At 39.6% G+C, this 17,569-nt stretch overlaps 1 protein-coding gene across 2 annotated transcripts in view; it reads left to right on the top strand.

Moving 5' to 3' along the window:
• Positions 1–17,569, top strand: part of FANK1 (fibronectin type III and ankyrin repeat domains 1) — a 79,642-nt gene that overhangs the window by 45,055 nt on the left and 17,018 nt on the right. For both annotated transcript variants that reach the window (XM_043550865.1, XM_037905738.2), the window contains exons 4-6: positions 8,372–8,453; positions 14,002–14,076; positions 14,461–14,526. In XM_043550865.1, the coding sequence (XP_043406800.1) occupies positions 8,372–8,453; positions 14,002–14,076; positions 14,461–14,526 (223 nt within the window). The remainder of the gene's footprint in view (positions 1–8,371; positions 8,454–14,001; positions 14,077–14,460; positions 14,527–17,569) is intronic.

Here is a 17,569-nt window from a genome sequence, read left to right as displayed (position 1 = left end):
ATTTAAAAAGAGAAATGTATGACTTTCACCTGTGCAGATTCATTGTGCTTGTGTAATTATTATGTTTTATAGTGAGTGGACAGAACTTTCATATGAAAGCACAGGCATGCATGCTTAAATTCACCATATGAAATGTTAATTTTTAAAAATATTGACATTAAATTTTGGAACAGCACTAAAAAATTTCCTTAATTTCACTTTTATTTCCCCTGACTCTTACTTTGGCCCCCTACACAACCAGATAACTGTTCTTTTCCAAATAAATTACCCCTGCGGATTCACATTGTGGTTATCTTGGGAACTAGATGCCCTGCCATGTGGCGATGTAACCTTGACAGGGAGGTTTTGCAGTGGCAATGCTCAGGAAGAATTTAGAGTTTTGAAGATTATTTTAAAATATGTATGTTTCAGTAGTGTGGACCGGATATTTGCAATGATGAATCCAGGTAGACAACATTAATGGTAGTTAATTCTCCAGTTATTTATGCCAGTTATGCAAGACTGTAAATAATTAGATTTATGTTTATATCTTTGTTTTATTAGACATTAATATGCATAATTAACAACTTTCATATTTTTTCAGGAAATCTAAGTGGAAAAAGGGCATAAGAATTCTGTACCCCTGCAAACACTCATTCCAAATTATGGATTAAAATATATTTGAATGTTCCCACTATTCGATTATTTACTGGTCAAAATTATATATTATATTTAATATATTTCATTTTAATATGCAATTTAGAAACTTTATCTTATTTTTAATTGAAGTAGAGTGTCCTGAAAATGTTTGTGATATATGTTGTTTGTAGACTAAATAACTCTCACTGTATTGTTGGCGTACATACTAATGGGTGCTTTGGTCTTGAAATTCAGGGAGAAATTACCTGCTACTATGGCATACCATTTTAAAAATTCCTGACCTTTTATCTTTGTTCTGTGGTTAACTATAGTGTCATAGAAATTCAGGTCTAGAAGGGACCTTGAGAAGTCGTCTAGTCCAGCCCCACTGTGCAGAGGAAGGGACAAGTATACCTAGATCATCCCTGAAAGGTGTTTGTCTAACCTGTTCTTAAAAACCTGCAATGACAGTGATTCCACAACCTCTCTTGGAAGTCTTTCAGTCTTTAATTATCTGTATAGTTAGGTAGTTTTTCCTAACATTTAACATAAATTTTTCTTGCTACAGATTAAGCTGATTACTACTTGTTCTACCTTAGCGGACAAGAACAATTGATCACTGTTCTCTTCTAACAGCCTTTAACATATTTGAAGAGTATTATCAGTTCCCCCCTCAGTCATCTTTTGTCAGGACTAAACATGTCCAGTTCTTTTTAATCTTTCCTCATAGGTTAGGTTTTCTGAACTTTTTGTCATTTTTTGTTGTTGTCCTATGAACTTTCTCCAGTTTGTCCATGTCTTTCATGAAGTGTGGCATCAAGAACTGGACACTGTTCGTCTGAGGCCTCCCCAGTGCAGATTACAGCAGGACAGCTATCTCTCTCATATCTTACATATGAACTCTTGTCCATACACCCCAGAGTGATGTTAGTCCTTTTCGTAACTACATCACTTCATTGACTCATATTCAATTTGTGATCCACTGTAACCCCTGGATCCTTTTCAGTCCTTAGTCAGTTATTCCTCATTTTGTAGTTGTGCATTTGATTTTTTTCCCTTTCTAATTGTAGTACTTTGCATTATTTTTGTTGAATTTCATGTAGATGATTTCAGTTGTCTAATTTGTCGAGGTTATTTTGAATCTTGTCCTCCAAGCACTAGCAATCCTTCTGTTTGGTGTCATCTGCAGATTTTATAAGTGTACTCACCACTCCATTTTCCAAGTCATTAATGAAAGTAACTAATAGTACTGAACCCAGGACAGACACCTGTGGAACCCCTCTAGATAACGTCCCTCCAGTTTGACAGTGAACCACTGATACCTGCTTTTTGGATATGGTCTTTCATCCGGGTGTGCACATAGAATGTAGTGGTAGCAGAAAATCATTAATAATAATAATAATAATTAATAATAAGATATCAGGAAGGAAAATGTATGAACAAAGTGCAATTGCTATTCGTCAATGCATGTAACAAAAACTATAAATATTTGTGATAAACTGCTTGTTGTTCGGAGACTTGTCTAAGGCCAGGGTAACTCCTGCCTTGCAGTCTCCCCTTGCAATTGCTTGAAATAAAAATTGTCTCTGACTTACTGCATCCAAACAGAGAAAGAGGATTTGATTTCTTCTACAAGACCACATTTCCCTAATTTGCTTATGCGAATGTCATGTGGGATGGTGTAAAAAGCCTTACTAAAATCAAGGTATATCAAGTCTGCAGCACCCCCACCCCCATTCCCTAGGGCAGTTACCATGTCAAAGAAGAAAATTAGTTTGGTTTGGCGTGATTTGTTCTTGACAATTCCATATTTGCTATTACTTATTACCCTACTGTAGGTAGGCTTGTCCAAACTGATGGTTTAGTAATTTGTTCCAGTATTTTTCTAGATATTGAAGTTAGGCTGACTGGTATATAATTCCCTGTAATTCTACTTTTGTTTCCCTTTTTAAAGAGAGGTACTATGTTTGCCCTTCTCCAGTCCTCTGGGACTTCACCCCTCCTACATGAATTTTCAGAGATAATCATTGACCGTTCTGAGATTACTTCAGCTAGTTCCTTAAGAACCCTAGGGTGAATTTCAACAGGCCCTGTCAACGTGAATATATCTATCTTATCTCTCGGGCTTATTGACTTTAAGGCCAGAAGGGACCATCATGATCATCTAGTCTAGCCTCCTGCACATTGCAGGCCACAGAACCTCACCCAGCTACTCCTGTAATAGACCCATAACCTCTGGCTGAGGTTGTTTCCCTATTTTGGCTTGCGTTTCTTCCCTCTTAATATTGTTGTTAATATTGTGCTAAGTATCTGATTACTATTAGCTTTTTTAGTGAAGACTGAAGCAACATAGGCATTAAAAGCCTCAGCTTTCTTGGTGTCATCCGTTATTAGCTCTCCTTCCACGCCAAGCAGAGGACCTACACTTTTTCATCTTTCTCTTTATGAATTTATAGAACCTCTTCTTATTGCCTTTTATGTCCCTTGCTAGATGTAACTCATTTTATGCTTTAGCCTTTCTGATTTTGTCCCTACATGTGTGTGGTATACTTTTGTATTCATCCTTAGCAATTTGCCCATGTTTGCACTTCTTGATTTTCAGGTCTTTAATGATCTCCTGATGCAGCCATATCTGTCTCTCCTTTGCATTGAGATTGTTCGCTGTTGCACCTATATTGTCTCTTTGAGAAACTGCCAACTCTCCTGAATGACTTTTTCCCATAGATTGTCTTCCTGTGGGACCTTACCTACCAGTTCTCTGTGTTTTGTTTTTTCTGTTTTGTTTAAATCCACTGTCCTGTTTTGCTGCTCTAACTCCTTCCTTTCCTTAGAATCATGAAATCTATCATTTCATGATTACTTTCACCCAAATTGCCTTCAATCTTCAGATTCTCAACCAATTTCTTTCTGTTAATTAGAATCATGTCTAGAATGGTTGCCCTGCTGGTTACTTCCTTCTAAAAGAAAAAGTTGTTCCCAATACAGTCCAAGAACTTACTGGACATTTTGTGTTTTGCCATATTACTTTTCCAACAGATGTGTGGGTAGTTAAAGTCCCCAATTACTACTGGGTCTTGTGTTTCGGATATTTCTGTTTATCATCAGTCATCATCAACAATATCCTGCCATCACTTTCCTTTCCTTTCTTAGTAATTGTTAAGGCTTGGAAGGTCTAGAAATTTGGAGCTTTTATGCAAATTATATTTTGCCCAAATTTGCATATTTCAGGATGGTGCAGTACCTCATTTGTATAATGTTCCCCTTCACTGTCAACTCCATCAGTTTTTCCCCAAGCCATCAATTTGTACCAATTCTCCTCTTCCAAGTCATCCATCAATTCCCTTGAGGTTTTCCCCAGTCTCTCCTTCTGTATCTGTCTTCCATATCCCCTACCCTGCCCTAAGTATTCCCCCAGCCCTTCTTCTCTCTGGTTCCCCTCTGCCTTCCCCTTTCCCTTGAGTTTAGATGTCCCCCCATCTTTCTCTTCTTGAGGTTCCTATCCCTCTTCTGTTTGACTTTTCCCTTGGGCTTTTCCCAGGTCCCTCCCTTTCTAAGGCTTCCCCTTCCTCTCTTGAGTATGCTTGTCCCCCCGCCCCCCATTTTTGCCCCTCTCTCCCCTGACTGAAGTACTTTTCCCCCCTGAATGCTAGACGGACCCAAGGAACTGTTTAAAGAAAAGGAGTACTTGTGATACCTTAGAGACTAACATTTATTTGAGCATAAGCTTTCATGAGCTACAGCTCACTTCATCGGATGCATGCAGTGGAAAATACAGTGGGGAGATTTTATATACACAGAGAACGTGAAACAAGGGGTGTTACCATACACACTGTAATGAGAGTGATCAGGTAAGGTGAGCTATTACCAGCAGGAGAGAAAAAAAACCTTTCATAGTGATAATCAAGGTGGGCCATTTCCAGCAGTTGATAAGAACATGTGAGGAACAGTTGGGAGGTGCGGGGGAATAAACATTGGGAAATAGTTTTACTTTGTGTAATGACACATCCACTCCCAGTCTTTATTCAAGCCTAATTTAATGGTGTCCAGTTTGCAAATTAATTCCAATTCAGCAGTCTCTCTTTGGAGCCTGTTTTTGAAGTTTTTTTGTTGAAGAATTGCAACTTTTAGGTCTGTAATCCAGTGACCAGAGAGATTGAAGTGTTCTCCGACTGGTTTTTGAATGTTATAATTCCTGACGTCTGATTTGTGTCCATTTATTTTTTTTATGTAGAGACTGTCCAGTTTGGCCAATGTCCATGGCAGAGGGGCATTGCTGGCACATGATGGCATACATCACATTGGTAGATGTGCAGGTGAACAAGCCCCTGATAGTGTGGCTGATGTGATTAGGCCCTATGATGGTGTCCCCTGAATAGATATGTGGACACAGTTGGCAACGGGCTTTGTTGCAAGGATAGGTTCCTGGGTTTGTGTTTTTGTTGTGTGGTGTGTGGTTGCTGGTGAGTATTTGCTTCAGGTTGGGGGGCTGTCTGTAAGCAAGGACTGGCCTGTCTCCCAAGATCTGTGAGAGTGATGGGTTGTCCTTCAGGATAGGTTGTGGATCCTTGATGATGCGCTGGAGAGGTTTTAGTTGGGGGCTGAAGGTGATGACTAGTGGCATTCTGTTATTTTCTTTGTTGGGCCTGTCCTGTAGTAGGTGACATCTGGGTACTCTTCTGGCTCTGTCAGTCTGTTGGTTATGTGCTGGAAAGGGACAGACTGCTAAGAAGGTTTCCTCCCTAAACCCTGGTCTGGGTTGTAGCCTGTTGCTCCTTTTGCTGCATCTGCAAAGCTGCCTTTATTTGTGTTGCTGAACAGCAGTTCAACACCTGCCCAATGGGTATGCAGGGAGACATGAGTGGAGAGCACAGAGCCTCTGAGCTGATGTCAGGCACATTTGCATGGCCTCCCAAGAAGCTGCCTGAAAAATAGGAGATTCAGGCAGCCAACCAAGAACCCAAGAGAGAGAATCTGTAGTATACCAGGGAAACTTCTTCCTCACAATGCCACTCTACAGGAGTGGTATGTCTCTTCACTACCCAGAATGCAGGGTTGTGGCTAAATGTCACAATCTATCCCTAATAGAACTGTGAAGTGTTTTCCAAAGAAGTACAGTGAAATGTAGGAAGTAAAATGCATGAATTAAATCTGACTCACCAAAATGCTATTATGTCTTTTCCTCTTTATCTTTATCTTCTTTTGATTTCTCCATTTTCTTTCTAATTTTTTCTTTTTCTCTCTTGTTCCCTTCGCTCCTTTTCTTTCATGGTAAACTGTTTTAGCAGCTACAACAGCATCACTCCCTTTTTGTAGTGTCCACTCTCTTTGCTTTTGTTTGGTCTTCCTGATGCAATGGCTGACTTTAGAGTCTTGTTGAATGACTTGTGGTACTTTTCAAATATAGATGCACTGCCCTAAAAAGTACCACCTTTAGGATACCTAGCTAATAAGAACTTCAAACAATATAAACATTGCAGAATTAAGATTTAAAGTAATATGCCAAATTCTATAATTTTTATTGAAGCTGGTTCTCAGGCAAATAAAATAAGCATATTCTGGCAATTGAAAAATGTTAACAAATGTCTCCTACAAGCAAGTTAAGTCATCAACTCTGTAGCTATCTTGTAAAATCTCAAAGGATGACAACTGCAGTATTTTCACATGAACCCTCCACATTTTCTTTCTTTAAACACTTCCACACGCTCTCATTAGAATAATTTTAATCTTGCTTTGAGTCAATACTGCATTTTAACATGTAGTTTCCAAAAATGCAGAGGCATACAGGTTCTAGAAAATATGCAGTCTGAAGCTTCTTAAACTGAAATGTGGCTAACCACTAGTTGCTTGTTTTGCAACAGGATGTGCCTCACTTGGCATGCTGTCATCAGGTGCCTATCCAATAATCAAATTAAAATCTTCCACTTTTTGAAGATTATTTCCACAACACAGGCTTTACATGCCCTTTTCATCCTTGCCCTTACTTTTTCAGAGCGCAACCAGATATTTCAAGGGTTAATTTTCATGAGAGAGACCTGCAACACTTTGTGCTGGACCTAGAGACTGAGCAATCAAATCTATTTGCTGTGTTCTACTCGTCGTCTTTCGTATGGCTTGGGTAGATAGCAACAACTACAACTGTAGCTGTATTCTCTGTAAATAGGAAAAAGATCATTCTGCATCCAAAAGAAGGTTGTTATTTTTTTGGTTCATTAATGCCCATGTTCATCATTAGACTAACACACAAGATGTGGCATATGGACTAGAAATGTGGTCGTTACCAATTGCCACAGGAACTGATATGTTTTAGAGATGGCCCACTGAAACTGGGAACATTTATGGGCACGAGGAACAATAAATTTGATTTGTTTAGGAAATACCATTTTACAGCTGGCTTTTGTTATGAGAGAAGATATCTAGAACAGCTGTTAATCCAGTTCTGGGCAGTGTCTGGTTCTTATTTTTATTTTGGCAAAGGGCTGTAGGAAGATATCTTAGTGAGTAAAGGTAGGCTAATCATGGTCCAAACCCTAGTCAGGAGGGAGTCATGGTCAGACACGGCAGTTTTGCCCTTCAAGACAAAATGAAGAGAGAACTGGAAGCCAGATCTCTCCCAATCACCACAGCATTCAAGGGACCATACTATGTTGACTGAGCAGTAGGTCCTGCACATGTTTAATCTCTAACATGATAGTTCCCAGATACAGGTTCACCTCCAGTACAGACGTATATAAAGGGATTAGTCTTCCACCAAAATAATTGATTTTTAAAAATGGTAATGAAAAAAGACAAAGATTTAGTAATGAGCATACTGTATTGTGAGAATGATGCCAGTGAGTATAACCACACTTCAGGAGTCACCTCTTAAATAAAAACAGCTATGTAACAGTGATACAGATTCTGTTGTTTAATTTAGTAATCTAGAAAATATCCAAAAAGTGGTACTGAAAAATATGAAAGCTAATCATTTATTTGCAGCATTTCAATACTTGCCAACACTACTAGAATGAATCTTTGAACTGTTTTGCAAATACAGTAACTCCTTACTTAACATTGTAGTTATGTTCCTGAAGAATGCAACTTTAAGTGAAACGATGTTAAACTAATCCAATTTTCCCATAAGATTTAATGTAAATGCAGGGGGTTAGGTTCCAAGGAAATTTTTTTGGGGCAGACAAAAGGCATTATATACTATACAGTACTGTACTGTACTGTGGTTGGGAAGTGCCCCGGCTTACCCCACACAGGCACAGCCCACTGCAGGCAAGGACGCTAGGAAGCACCTTTGCAGCAGCAGTGGCAGCTTACCCAGAGAAGAACAGGCGCCGACTTTGCCGGGGGATGCTCCAGGCCCGCCTCTTCCTGTCCCCGCTCCACTCCAGGCCCACCTCTTCCCACCCCCACTCCACCTCCTTTCTGGAGCATGCCGCATCCCCACTCCTTCCTCCCCCCTCCACCCCCAGAAAGTCCTAAGTGCCGCCAAACAGCTGTTTGGTGGTGGGGGGAAGCTCTGGGAGGGAGGGGGAGGAGGTGGAGAAGAGGAACTTGTGCAGTGCTCCCTTGTAAAGTTGCTGCTCTTCCACAAAATCTTACAAGCAGTGGACAGAGCAGGCAGCCAAACGACGTTATAAGGAAGCATTGCACAACTTTAAAAGAGCCTGTTCCCTAATTGAGCAGCAACGTAGCTTTGAAACAACGTTAAGTGGGAGGACGTTAAGTGAGGAGTTACTGTACTTCCCTATTTTGTTTTCTACAGGAGAGCCGATGAGTGGAGAGCAACTTCATCGAGCTGTCAGTATGAATGATGTAGAGGCAGTTCTTAACATTCTTCAGGGAGGGTGAGAAAATATTCAGATTATAAAATATCTATAAAGTGTTACAGTGGACATGAAATCATGTAAACTGCCTGATGCTATTGTGTTTTGTTTCAATGAGCTAGTTTCCCCATGTCCTAAAAATTAGATTTTACATTTTATGATAAAGTGACAAATTACAAATTTGCTTTGTGTAATATCATTTTACAAATTGAATGTGCTATTTGGTTTTGGTCATTCTTCATTAAAAAGTGTATATCAGAAATAGATGGGATCCAAATACAGGCAATGGGAATGATCAGAAGCATGGAAACACTTCCATGTGAAATGAAATTGAAGAAACTGGTAGTGTTTATTTTACAGAGTTGACAAATCAGGCAGAGGAGATATCATAAAAGGGTACAAAATAAAGAAAATGGGCACCTATATTCACCCCTTCTCATAACACAAGAAAGAGGAGACTTCTGATGAAACAGAAGGGTAGAGCAGGGATTCTCAAACTTCGTTGCACCATGACCCCCTTCTGACAACAAAAATTACTACATGACCCCAGGAGGGGGACCGAAGCCTAAGCTCGCCCTCACCCCCCAGGTCCCGCCACCCCAGGTGGGGCGGCAAAAGTCCGAGTCTCCCAGCGGGGAGGGGTCCAAAGCCAAAGCTCAAGGGCTTCAGATCCAGGCAGGGGGCCTGTAATCTGTGCCCCGCTACCCAGGGCTGAAGCCCTCGGGCTTCCGCTTTGGTCCCAGGCGATGTGGCTTGGGCTTTGACCATGGGCCACAGCAAGTCTAACGCCAGCCCTGGCAACCCCATTAAAATGGGGTTGTGACCCACTTTGGGGTCCCGACCCACAGTTTGAGATCTGCTGAGGTAGAGCATTCAAAACTAATGGAAGGAAATACTCTTTTCTCACAATGCACAGTTAGCTTGTGGAACTCATTGACCCAAGGTATCACTGAGACCAAGAATTTAGCAGAATTCAAAAAAGATAATCTTTATGGATAATCAGAACATCCAGAGATTCAAAAATAAAATTCCTGAATTTTGGAAGGAATATAAATTCTAATGCTTTAGGCATAAGCCAACCATTATCTTTTTGGTATTCTAAAAGGTCTTGAATGCCTATACTAGCCATTGTCACAGACCGAATACTGGCTAGAATGACCACTGATCTGATCTAGTGTGTGTTCTAATATATGATGTAAAGTTCTAAGTAATTACTATACTTATATGAAAAAATATTGTTTAGTTCGTTTTTATTTCATAATATAGTCTGTCTTCAAATCTTTATCTATTCTTTTATGAAAAAGAATTTGCAAGATACTGCCCAGACGGAACACAATGCCAAATATTCTGTAATGCTAAGCAGAAATGAAGAAACTCTTCTAACTCCAGATTTACTGTGTTAGAGGGCCACGCTGGTCACTTCACTGATACATTTTAAACTAGCATTAAACTATATATTTGTTTTTTCTTTTCCCCTCTGTCAACTATCTGGGGAAAAAAGTATCTTTTCCTTGAAATTTATTATGTATATTCCATTGCCAGAAGATATATTTTTCTCCAAAATTTTGAAGCTAATTGGACAAGACATATTGGAAGAATGAGATATGGAAAAAATAGAGGTGTTTTTTACTTTTGGAAAAGTTTTCTCATTTACTTTGGAATGTTATATTTCAAAAATAGGTTGGTCTATAAATTCTAAATTTATTTTAGTATATTGTCCTTGAGAACTAATGTTTTTAGAAGGGCTAGGTGATAAATTTTGGGGTTAACTGATATGAAACTTAGAGCTTTTGGGAAAATTCCATCTGTGCCTGGTGAAGTTGGGCATCAGGAGTAATCTAAACTGTTATAACAACGAGGAGTCCTTGTGGCACCTTAGAGACTAACACATTTGTTTGGGCATAAGCTTTCATGGGCTATAATCCACTTCATCAGATGCATGGAGTGGAAAATACAGTAAGCGGGTTGTCAGGGTTCCCTCCCCACTCTGAACTCTGGGGTACAGATTTGGGGACCTGCATGAAAGACCCTCTAAACTTATTTCTACCAGCTTAGGTTAAAAACTTCCTCAAGGCACAAATCCTTCCTTGTTCTTGGATGGTACTGCAGGCACCACCAAGTGAGTTAGACAAAGATTCAGGAAAAGGATCCTTAGAGTTCCTGTTTCCCCAAAATATCCCCCCAACTCCTTCACCCCCTTTCGTGGGGAGGCTTGAGAATAATATATCAATCAAATAGGTAAACAAGCTGAGCACACTAAAAACCAATCAGGTTCTTAAAAGCAGAACTTTATTATAAAGAAAAAAGTAAAAGAAGCACCTCTGTAAAATCAGGATTGAAGGTAATTTTACAGGATAATAAGATTTAAAACACAGAGGATTCCCCTCTAAGCAAAACTTCAAAGTTACAAAAACAGGAATAAACCTCCCTCTTAGCATAGGGGAAATTCACAAGCTAAAACAAAAGATAATTTAATGCATTCCCTTGCTATTACTTACAATTTGTAATCTTAGGTGCTTATTTCAGGTAGAGTTTTAGGAGATGTTTTTCCTGCCTTGGTCTCTCTCTGTCCCGAAGAGAACAACCAAGAGAGCAGAAAAACAAAACCTCCCCCCACAGATTTGAAAGGATCTTCTTCCCTTATTGGTCCTTTTGGTCAGGTGCCAACTAGGTTATTTGAGCTTCTTAACCCCTTACAGGTAAAGGAGGGATTTTATGCTACCCTCAGCTGTATGTTTATGACACAGGTATAAATATACAGCATGTGAAAAAGATGGGAGTTGCCTTACCAAATAGGGGGAAGGGGGTCAATGCTAATGAGGCCAATTCAATTAGGGTGGAAGTGGCCCATTCCCAACAGTTGACAAGAAGGGGTGACACTAACCCCCCAGTTGGTAAGGCAACTCCCATCTTTTCAGGTGCTGTATATTTATACTTGCTTACTGTATTTTCCACTCCATGCATCTGATGAAGTGGGTTATATCCCACGAAAGCTTATGCCCAAATACATTTGTTAGTTTCTAAGGTGCCACAAGGACTCCTCATTGTTTTTACTGATACAGACTAACACGGCTATGTCTCTGAAACCTAAATTGTTATGTTTTGGGGCGTGTCTTTCCCCCCCCTTCCCTTTAAAGTAATTACTGTGAGAGTTTGAAAGCTCTTCAGCTGAACTAATTAGATCCAAGGAACTTATGAAATTGAAACAAAATAACCAACTACATCAAGTAGGCGCATATCAATATTCTAAATATTATATTTGAAAAGGAAATACCTAGACAAAACCTTTTTGTTAAGATAGAGTTAAGCTTTTAAATACATATAAAATTCATTACTAAAACTTTTAGATGTGAAAAATTCTAAATATTTTAAAGCTAGGAATTGTGGTATTCAGATTCTGAAGACAATCTGAACTTTAAACCCAGATCAACTTTTGTCTGCTACCCCTATCCATGACAAACTTTCATGCTCATTTGCATTTCCAGTAGTAACCACAACCCTCACCTTACCATCTATATATATAGAACTAAGATTGTTGCCTCCTCCCTATACTAGATGGTGGATTGTGGCTCTCACCTGGTAAGTAGGGAATGGCCCTCATGGGGTGTGATGTGGCGGAGCCAGGGCACTCTTTCTGCTGGCTGCACTCCTCACATGCATAGCTGGGACCATAGGTGTTTATCACTCTCTACTTAGTGCCTGAGAAACTTGGTTTGTTTTAGGTGGTGTCATAAATATAAAGGGAAGGGTAAACCCCTTTAAAATCCCTCCTGGCCAGAGGAAAAATCCTCTCACCTGTAAAGGATTAAGAAGCTAAAGGTAACCTTGCTGGCACCTGACCAAAGTGACCAATGAGGAGACAAGATATTTTCAAAAGCTGGGAGGAGGGAGAGAAACAAAGGGTCTGTGTCTGTCTGTATGCTGCTTTTGCCGGGGATAGACCAGGAATGGAGTCTTAGAACTTTAGTAAGTAATCTAGCTAGGTATGTGTTAGATTATGATTTCTTTAAATGGCTGAGAAAAGAACTGTGCTGAATAGAATGACGATTCCTGTCTGTTTGTCCTTTTGTAACTTAAGGTTTTGCCTAGAGGGATTCTCTGTGTTTTGAATCTAATTACCCTGTAAGGTATCTACCATCCTGATTTTACAGAGGTGATTTCTTTACTTCTTTAAAAGTCTTCTTGTAAGAAAACTGAATGCTTTTTCATTGTTCTCAGATCCAAGGGTTTGGGTCTGTGGTCACCTATGCAAATTGGTGAGGATTTTTACCAAACCTTTCCCAGGAAGTGGGGTGCAAGGGTTGGGAGGATTTTGGGGGGAAAGACGTGTCCAAACTACATTTCCCAGTAAACCCAGTTAGAGTTTGGTGGTGGCAGTGGAGATCCAGGGACAAAGGATAAAATTAATTTGTACCTTGGGGAAGTTTAACCTAAGCTGGTGAAAGTAAGCTTAGGAGGTTTTCATGCAGGTCCCCACGTCTGTACCCTAGAGTTCAGAGTGGGGGAGGAACCTTGACAGGTGGTGTTAGTAATTAGCTGTTTAAAGTGCTGTTGTACCACTTTTGGCAGGTGTGCAGGGTAGAAAGTATAGGATGTATCAGCAGGAGCAAAGTTTTTTGGGAAAACTGAGAGATAAGGCCAGAATTTGGTGGCCTGAACCTACTGTATCTCACAGAGGAAGGGAAAGGCTCGTCTCTAAGGTGCCACAAGTGCTTCTTTTCTTTTTGCGGATACAGACTAACACGGCTGCTACTCTGATTCCAGGATTTAGCTCCACAGCTCTTTGCATGTACAGAGATACCATCCCAGTTTAGCAGACCAGTGAGAGTAAAGGAATCCATTATACTTCACCTGTTGTATCAACCTCATCCATCCTCCCCATATGATAGGCACATCTCTCTTGTCTATTCGTCACAAATTGACCACAGATGTCATAGAGTAACATAATCATAGAGATGTACACAGACTCATTAAGTTATTTATATAAAAGTGTATATATCTTAATCACTAGCAAGTTACCATCCCATTCAGTTGCAGTCAGTAACATGCAATTTCTAGTTGCTTTCATTTGTATAATAGATTAGTATCCTAGTTAAGTCAACAGGGTTAGAATAAGCTTGTTGTGAAACTGTCCAATTTTCCTGATTTTTTTCAAATGTTTATTAGAATATTCTATTTATTATTTGACTTCCATTATATTTCCAACCTCAACTCTGAGATGGTGAAATTCTTTTTTCCCTAAAAATATCATTTTACCTAAGCAGCTATAATTTTTTAAGTAGCTTATTTTTCTTGGAAAAATGAAACTTGAAAAGTATTTGTAAATGAATTTCTATGGAAAAAACAACAAAAAACAAACTAATAGAAATCAGCAAGAATAGTAGTCAGAATTTTTGATAAAACGATCAATGGTTTTTACTTTCACACTGGTGGCAAAATTAATCAGTGATTACAATGCTTTGAATTTATAAGACACTCTTTAGAAATATGTTATGGAAAGATTTATAGTTGTCTCTGAAAATATTTGAGATACACTAGTTTGTAACATTTTCTTTTCTCCTTCTGTAAGACATGTGAAGGTGGATGTTCCTGATAAACTAGGCTTTACTGCTCTGATGGTTGCTTCTCAGAAAGGATATGATAGGTATTACTGCTTTTATTTTACCTCTTTGTTGTGTAGGATTGATTTTTACACTTGTTTAATATATTTGAAGCACAATAATAGACGGTCAGTTTAGGAAAAGTAGAATATTATTGATGTTTTGTTTTTTTGTAATATAAAGGCAACTTTGGCAATTTATAAAATTCATCCAGAGTGTTTATTTTATTCTTCTGTGTACTTATTGTTGAAAATCAAAGAAGTCCCTTTTTAGGATTATTTTTTATTTATTTATTTATTTATTCACTGTCGGTAATAGACTGTGTGTGCAAAACAAAGTTTTTATTTACTCTTTCAGAGTTTCTATTTTAATGAGAAATGTTAGTTTACTGGGCATTGTTCTTGATGAAAATATTTATTGCTATGTAGGCTTGCGAAAATATTGGTACAGAATGGAACAGATGTGAATCAGAAGAATGGAAGTGGAAAGGACAGGTACTGCACAGATATATTGCTTCACCAGAGGTTTTGGGGAACTGGTATTATGCATTATTGCATCATTATTTTTTCAGTTCTGGAAACTGATATTCAAATTCTAGTTTTGGTCACAACTGAAAATGAGTTTTATTGATTTAATCTTAGTTTCCATTTGATCACATCATAAAATTGCTACAAAATTCAGTAAACTGGCAATCTTTGTTCAGGAAGAACACAGGACTTCATTAGAAAAGAGAATTGTAGATCAGGAGTCAGCTGCATTAGCAGAGGTCTGAAGAGGAAGCTTACACAGTATTTACTCTCACTGCCTGGCTCTAATCTCTAAATTCACTCATTTTTTATTTGTCTCTTTTCTTTACAAATATATCTTCAAGGAACAACCCTCTCTTCAAATAAACACTAGAACAGACTGTAGTAAGATAAGAGAAGTGGCTGATAGCTATGATAGATATGTAGTTAGGCACCGTATGCTGTTCTGTATTAGAGCCGCTATACAAAATTCATATTCAGCTGAAAGTTGATCCCATCTAGTGACTCTTTGGTGGCCCCTATATGAGATACATTTGGTGTGTGTCTGCTCCCACATCACAAAGTCACCACAACGCTGTATAATAATGGGCAGTCTCAACAGAGATACTGATAAGTGCATGGGCTATGGAGGCTGCTGCTGCCCTCGAGGTAAACAGAAGGTATCATTTACCAGGACTATCATGACAGTGCCTTTAGTCATCACTAATTTCGCACACAATTTTTAAAAACAAGTTTATGGTAATAAGCAAATTTAAATATGCAAATTAGTCAATTAATTGATTTGCATAAGGCAGTGCTTCCTAAAATCTAGGTAAGCCTGCTAGGTCTTTCTGTTTCTGCTGGACCTTGTCTTTATCTGTGCTACTATCTTGATGCTGTCTGGGCTCCTTCTAGTCTGGCCTCATGGCGGTTTACATAAACGTCTTCCTTTGAACTTGGCTTCCCCAGTGATTTCCTCCTGGTATGTTCTTTACTGTGCCTGTCCCTTTGCTTGCAGCTGTCACCCTACTTCCTTCTCTGATGAGACTGCTGCCAATCTGCTGGAATCCCTTACAGCTGTCATCCCTGAAGCATTCAGGAAGCCCAGTCCATTTGTAGCTACTTGAGTTTCTAGTGTAGTCACTCTGATTTCCCCATTGCATTCTTAGCTCCAGGCGGCCCTTTTCGGCAGTTCCGTTATCCTGCTTGTCCTCTCCACTCATAACTAGGTTACTCTGTTTGGTACTTAGTAAATCAGACAATGAGAGGTAGAGTTACCTGGTTCCATACGTGATCCAAAAGACAGATGCTCCCAATGATGAAACTTTTCAAGTGTCCTAGGATATTTGTCCATCTGCTTCTCTATTTGTTAGATCACGAATCTGTTTCCCTGCCTCCTTGGATGATCAATGGCCCAGTTATGGCTTTCTGGGGTTGTAGTGTGCACACATACATGTGTTTTGCCTGGTAATGAACTGGCAGGCTCAATACTTTTCTTATACACAAAGCATCAGTATTCAATGAATTTTATTCCACATGCTCCAAATAAATGTATTTGTCTTGTTTTCCTGTGCATTGGTAAAATGTGTTTCCATCTCTGTCCATGCACACATTTGATGCCAGGGGTCATGGTTTTGGGAAAATCTGAAGACTGTCGGATATCATCTGAGATTAGCAAGTGTATACACACAACATTGTGATATAAATTAGATTCTTTCCAACTAAAAGTACTGTAAAGGGAAAACTTTGATAATTGGTCACTGCTTCATGTTTCTTGTGAGATTAACATAGAACAATTTTATTTTGGTTGACAATGAATTTAAGGGCTCAAAAATTAAAGGTGTGATTTCATTTTGTGTACTTGAGTAGCTCCCTTGTGACAGGTGCTATTCAAAAATAAAATAAGTCCTTGTCTTGATAGTTTACAGTCTAAATAGGGACAAGACAGGACAGGTGGGTATAGAACCAAATTTTGTGGGAGGGAAAAGACAAGGATAATAGAAATACAAAGTGTGAGTATATTAGCTGAATGTACAGTTTGGTAGCTACATACTTATTTTATTTAAAAGAGATTAGTGAGAAAGAGATATTAATCACTAATGAGACAATTGTCCAGACATTATCTAGGCAGATGGCCAGTTAAAATATCATCATATTATTATTATTTATTACAGGCTAATCTTGTTTTAATTTTAATACTCTGATTAAAAAACATATTTATATTTTCATTTCACCTTAAGGATTCAGTTAAGGCTTTAAGAGCTGGAACTGTGTTAGCGTAGGAAATGCATCACCTCAGTGACAGCGTTATTGTATGCAGTGTAGTTGTAGCTGTGTCAGTCTCAGGGTATTAGAGAGACAAAGTGGATGAGGTAATATCTTATTAGTAAAAGATATTACCTCACCCACCTTATCACTTTGACAGTGTTATTGTTATTAATATTACAGTAGCGCCTGCATGCCCCAGCCAACATCAGGGGCCCCATTGCACAGGTGCCGAGTTTCCAAAGTGCTGAGGGGTGTTCGACCCCTGTCTCCACCCCAGGGCCCACCCCCACTCCACCCCTTCCCACCCCTGCTCCACCCCTGCCCCGCCTCTTCCCTCCTGGTTTCGCCTCCCTCCTGGTTTCGCCTCCCTCCCCCGAGCACGCTGCGTCCTTGCTTCTCCCCACCTCCCTCCCAGATTCCTGCATGCTGCAAAACAGCTGTTTGCGATGGGTGGGAGGCACAGGGGGGTGGGGAGGCGCTGATCCATGGGTCTGCCGGTGGGTGGGAGGCACTGTGGGGAGGGCTGGTTCTGATAGGGGGGTTGCCAGTGCGTGCTCAGCACCCACCATCTTTTCCCTGTGGGAGCTCCAACCCTGGAGCACCTACGGAGTTGGCACCTATGCCCCATTGTACTAGGTGGTGGTAAAATATAGGAAGAGTCAGTTCCTGCCCTGAGCAGCTTACAGTCTAAATAGACAAGACAGAAAGGTGAAGTGATTTGCTCAGTGTCACTCAGTAGGGTAGTGGTAGAGCAGGGACTAGA

Source organism: Chelonia mydas, chromosome 7, assembly GCF_015237465.2.
Source record: "Chelonia mydas isolate rCheMyd1 chromosome 7, rCheMyd1.pri.v2, whole genome shotgun sequence".
Classification (NCBI taxonomy): Eukaryota; Metazoa; Chordata; order Testudines; family Cheloniidae; genus Chelonia; species Chelonia mydas.
The sequence above is the reverse complement of the archived record's forward strand: the minus strand, read 5'-3'. Positions and strand labels throughout refer to the sequence as shown.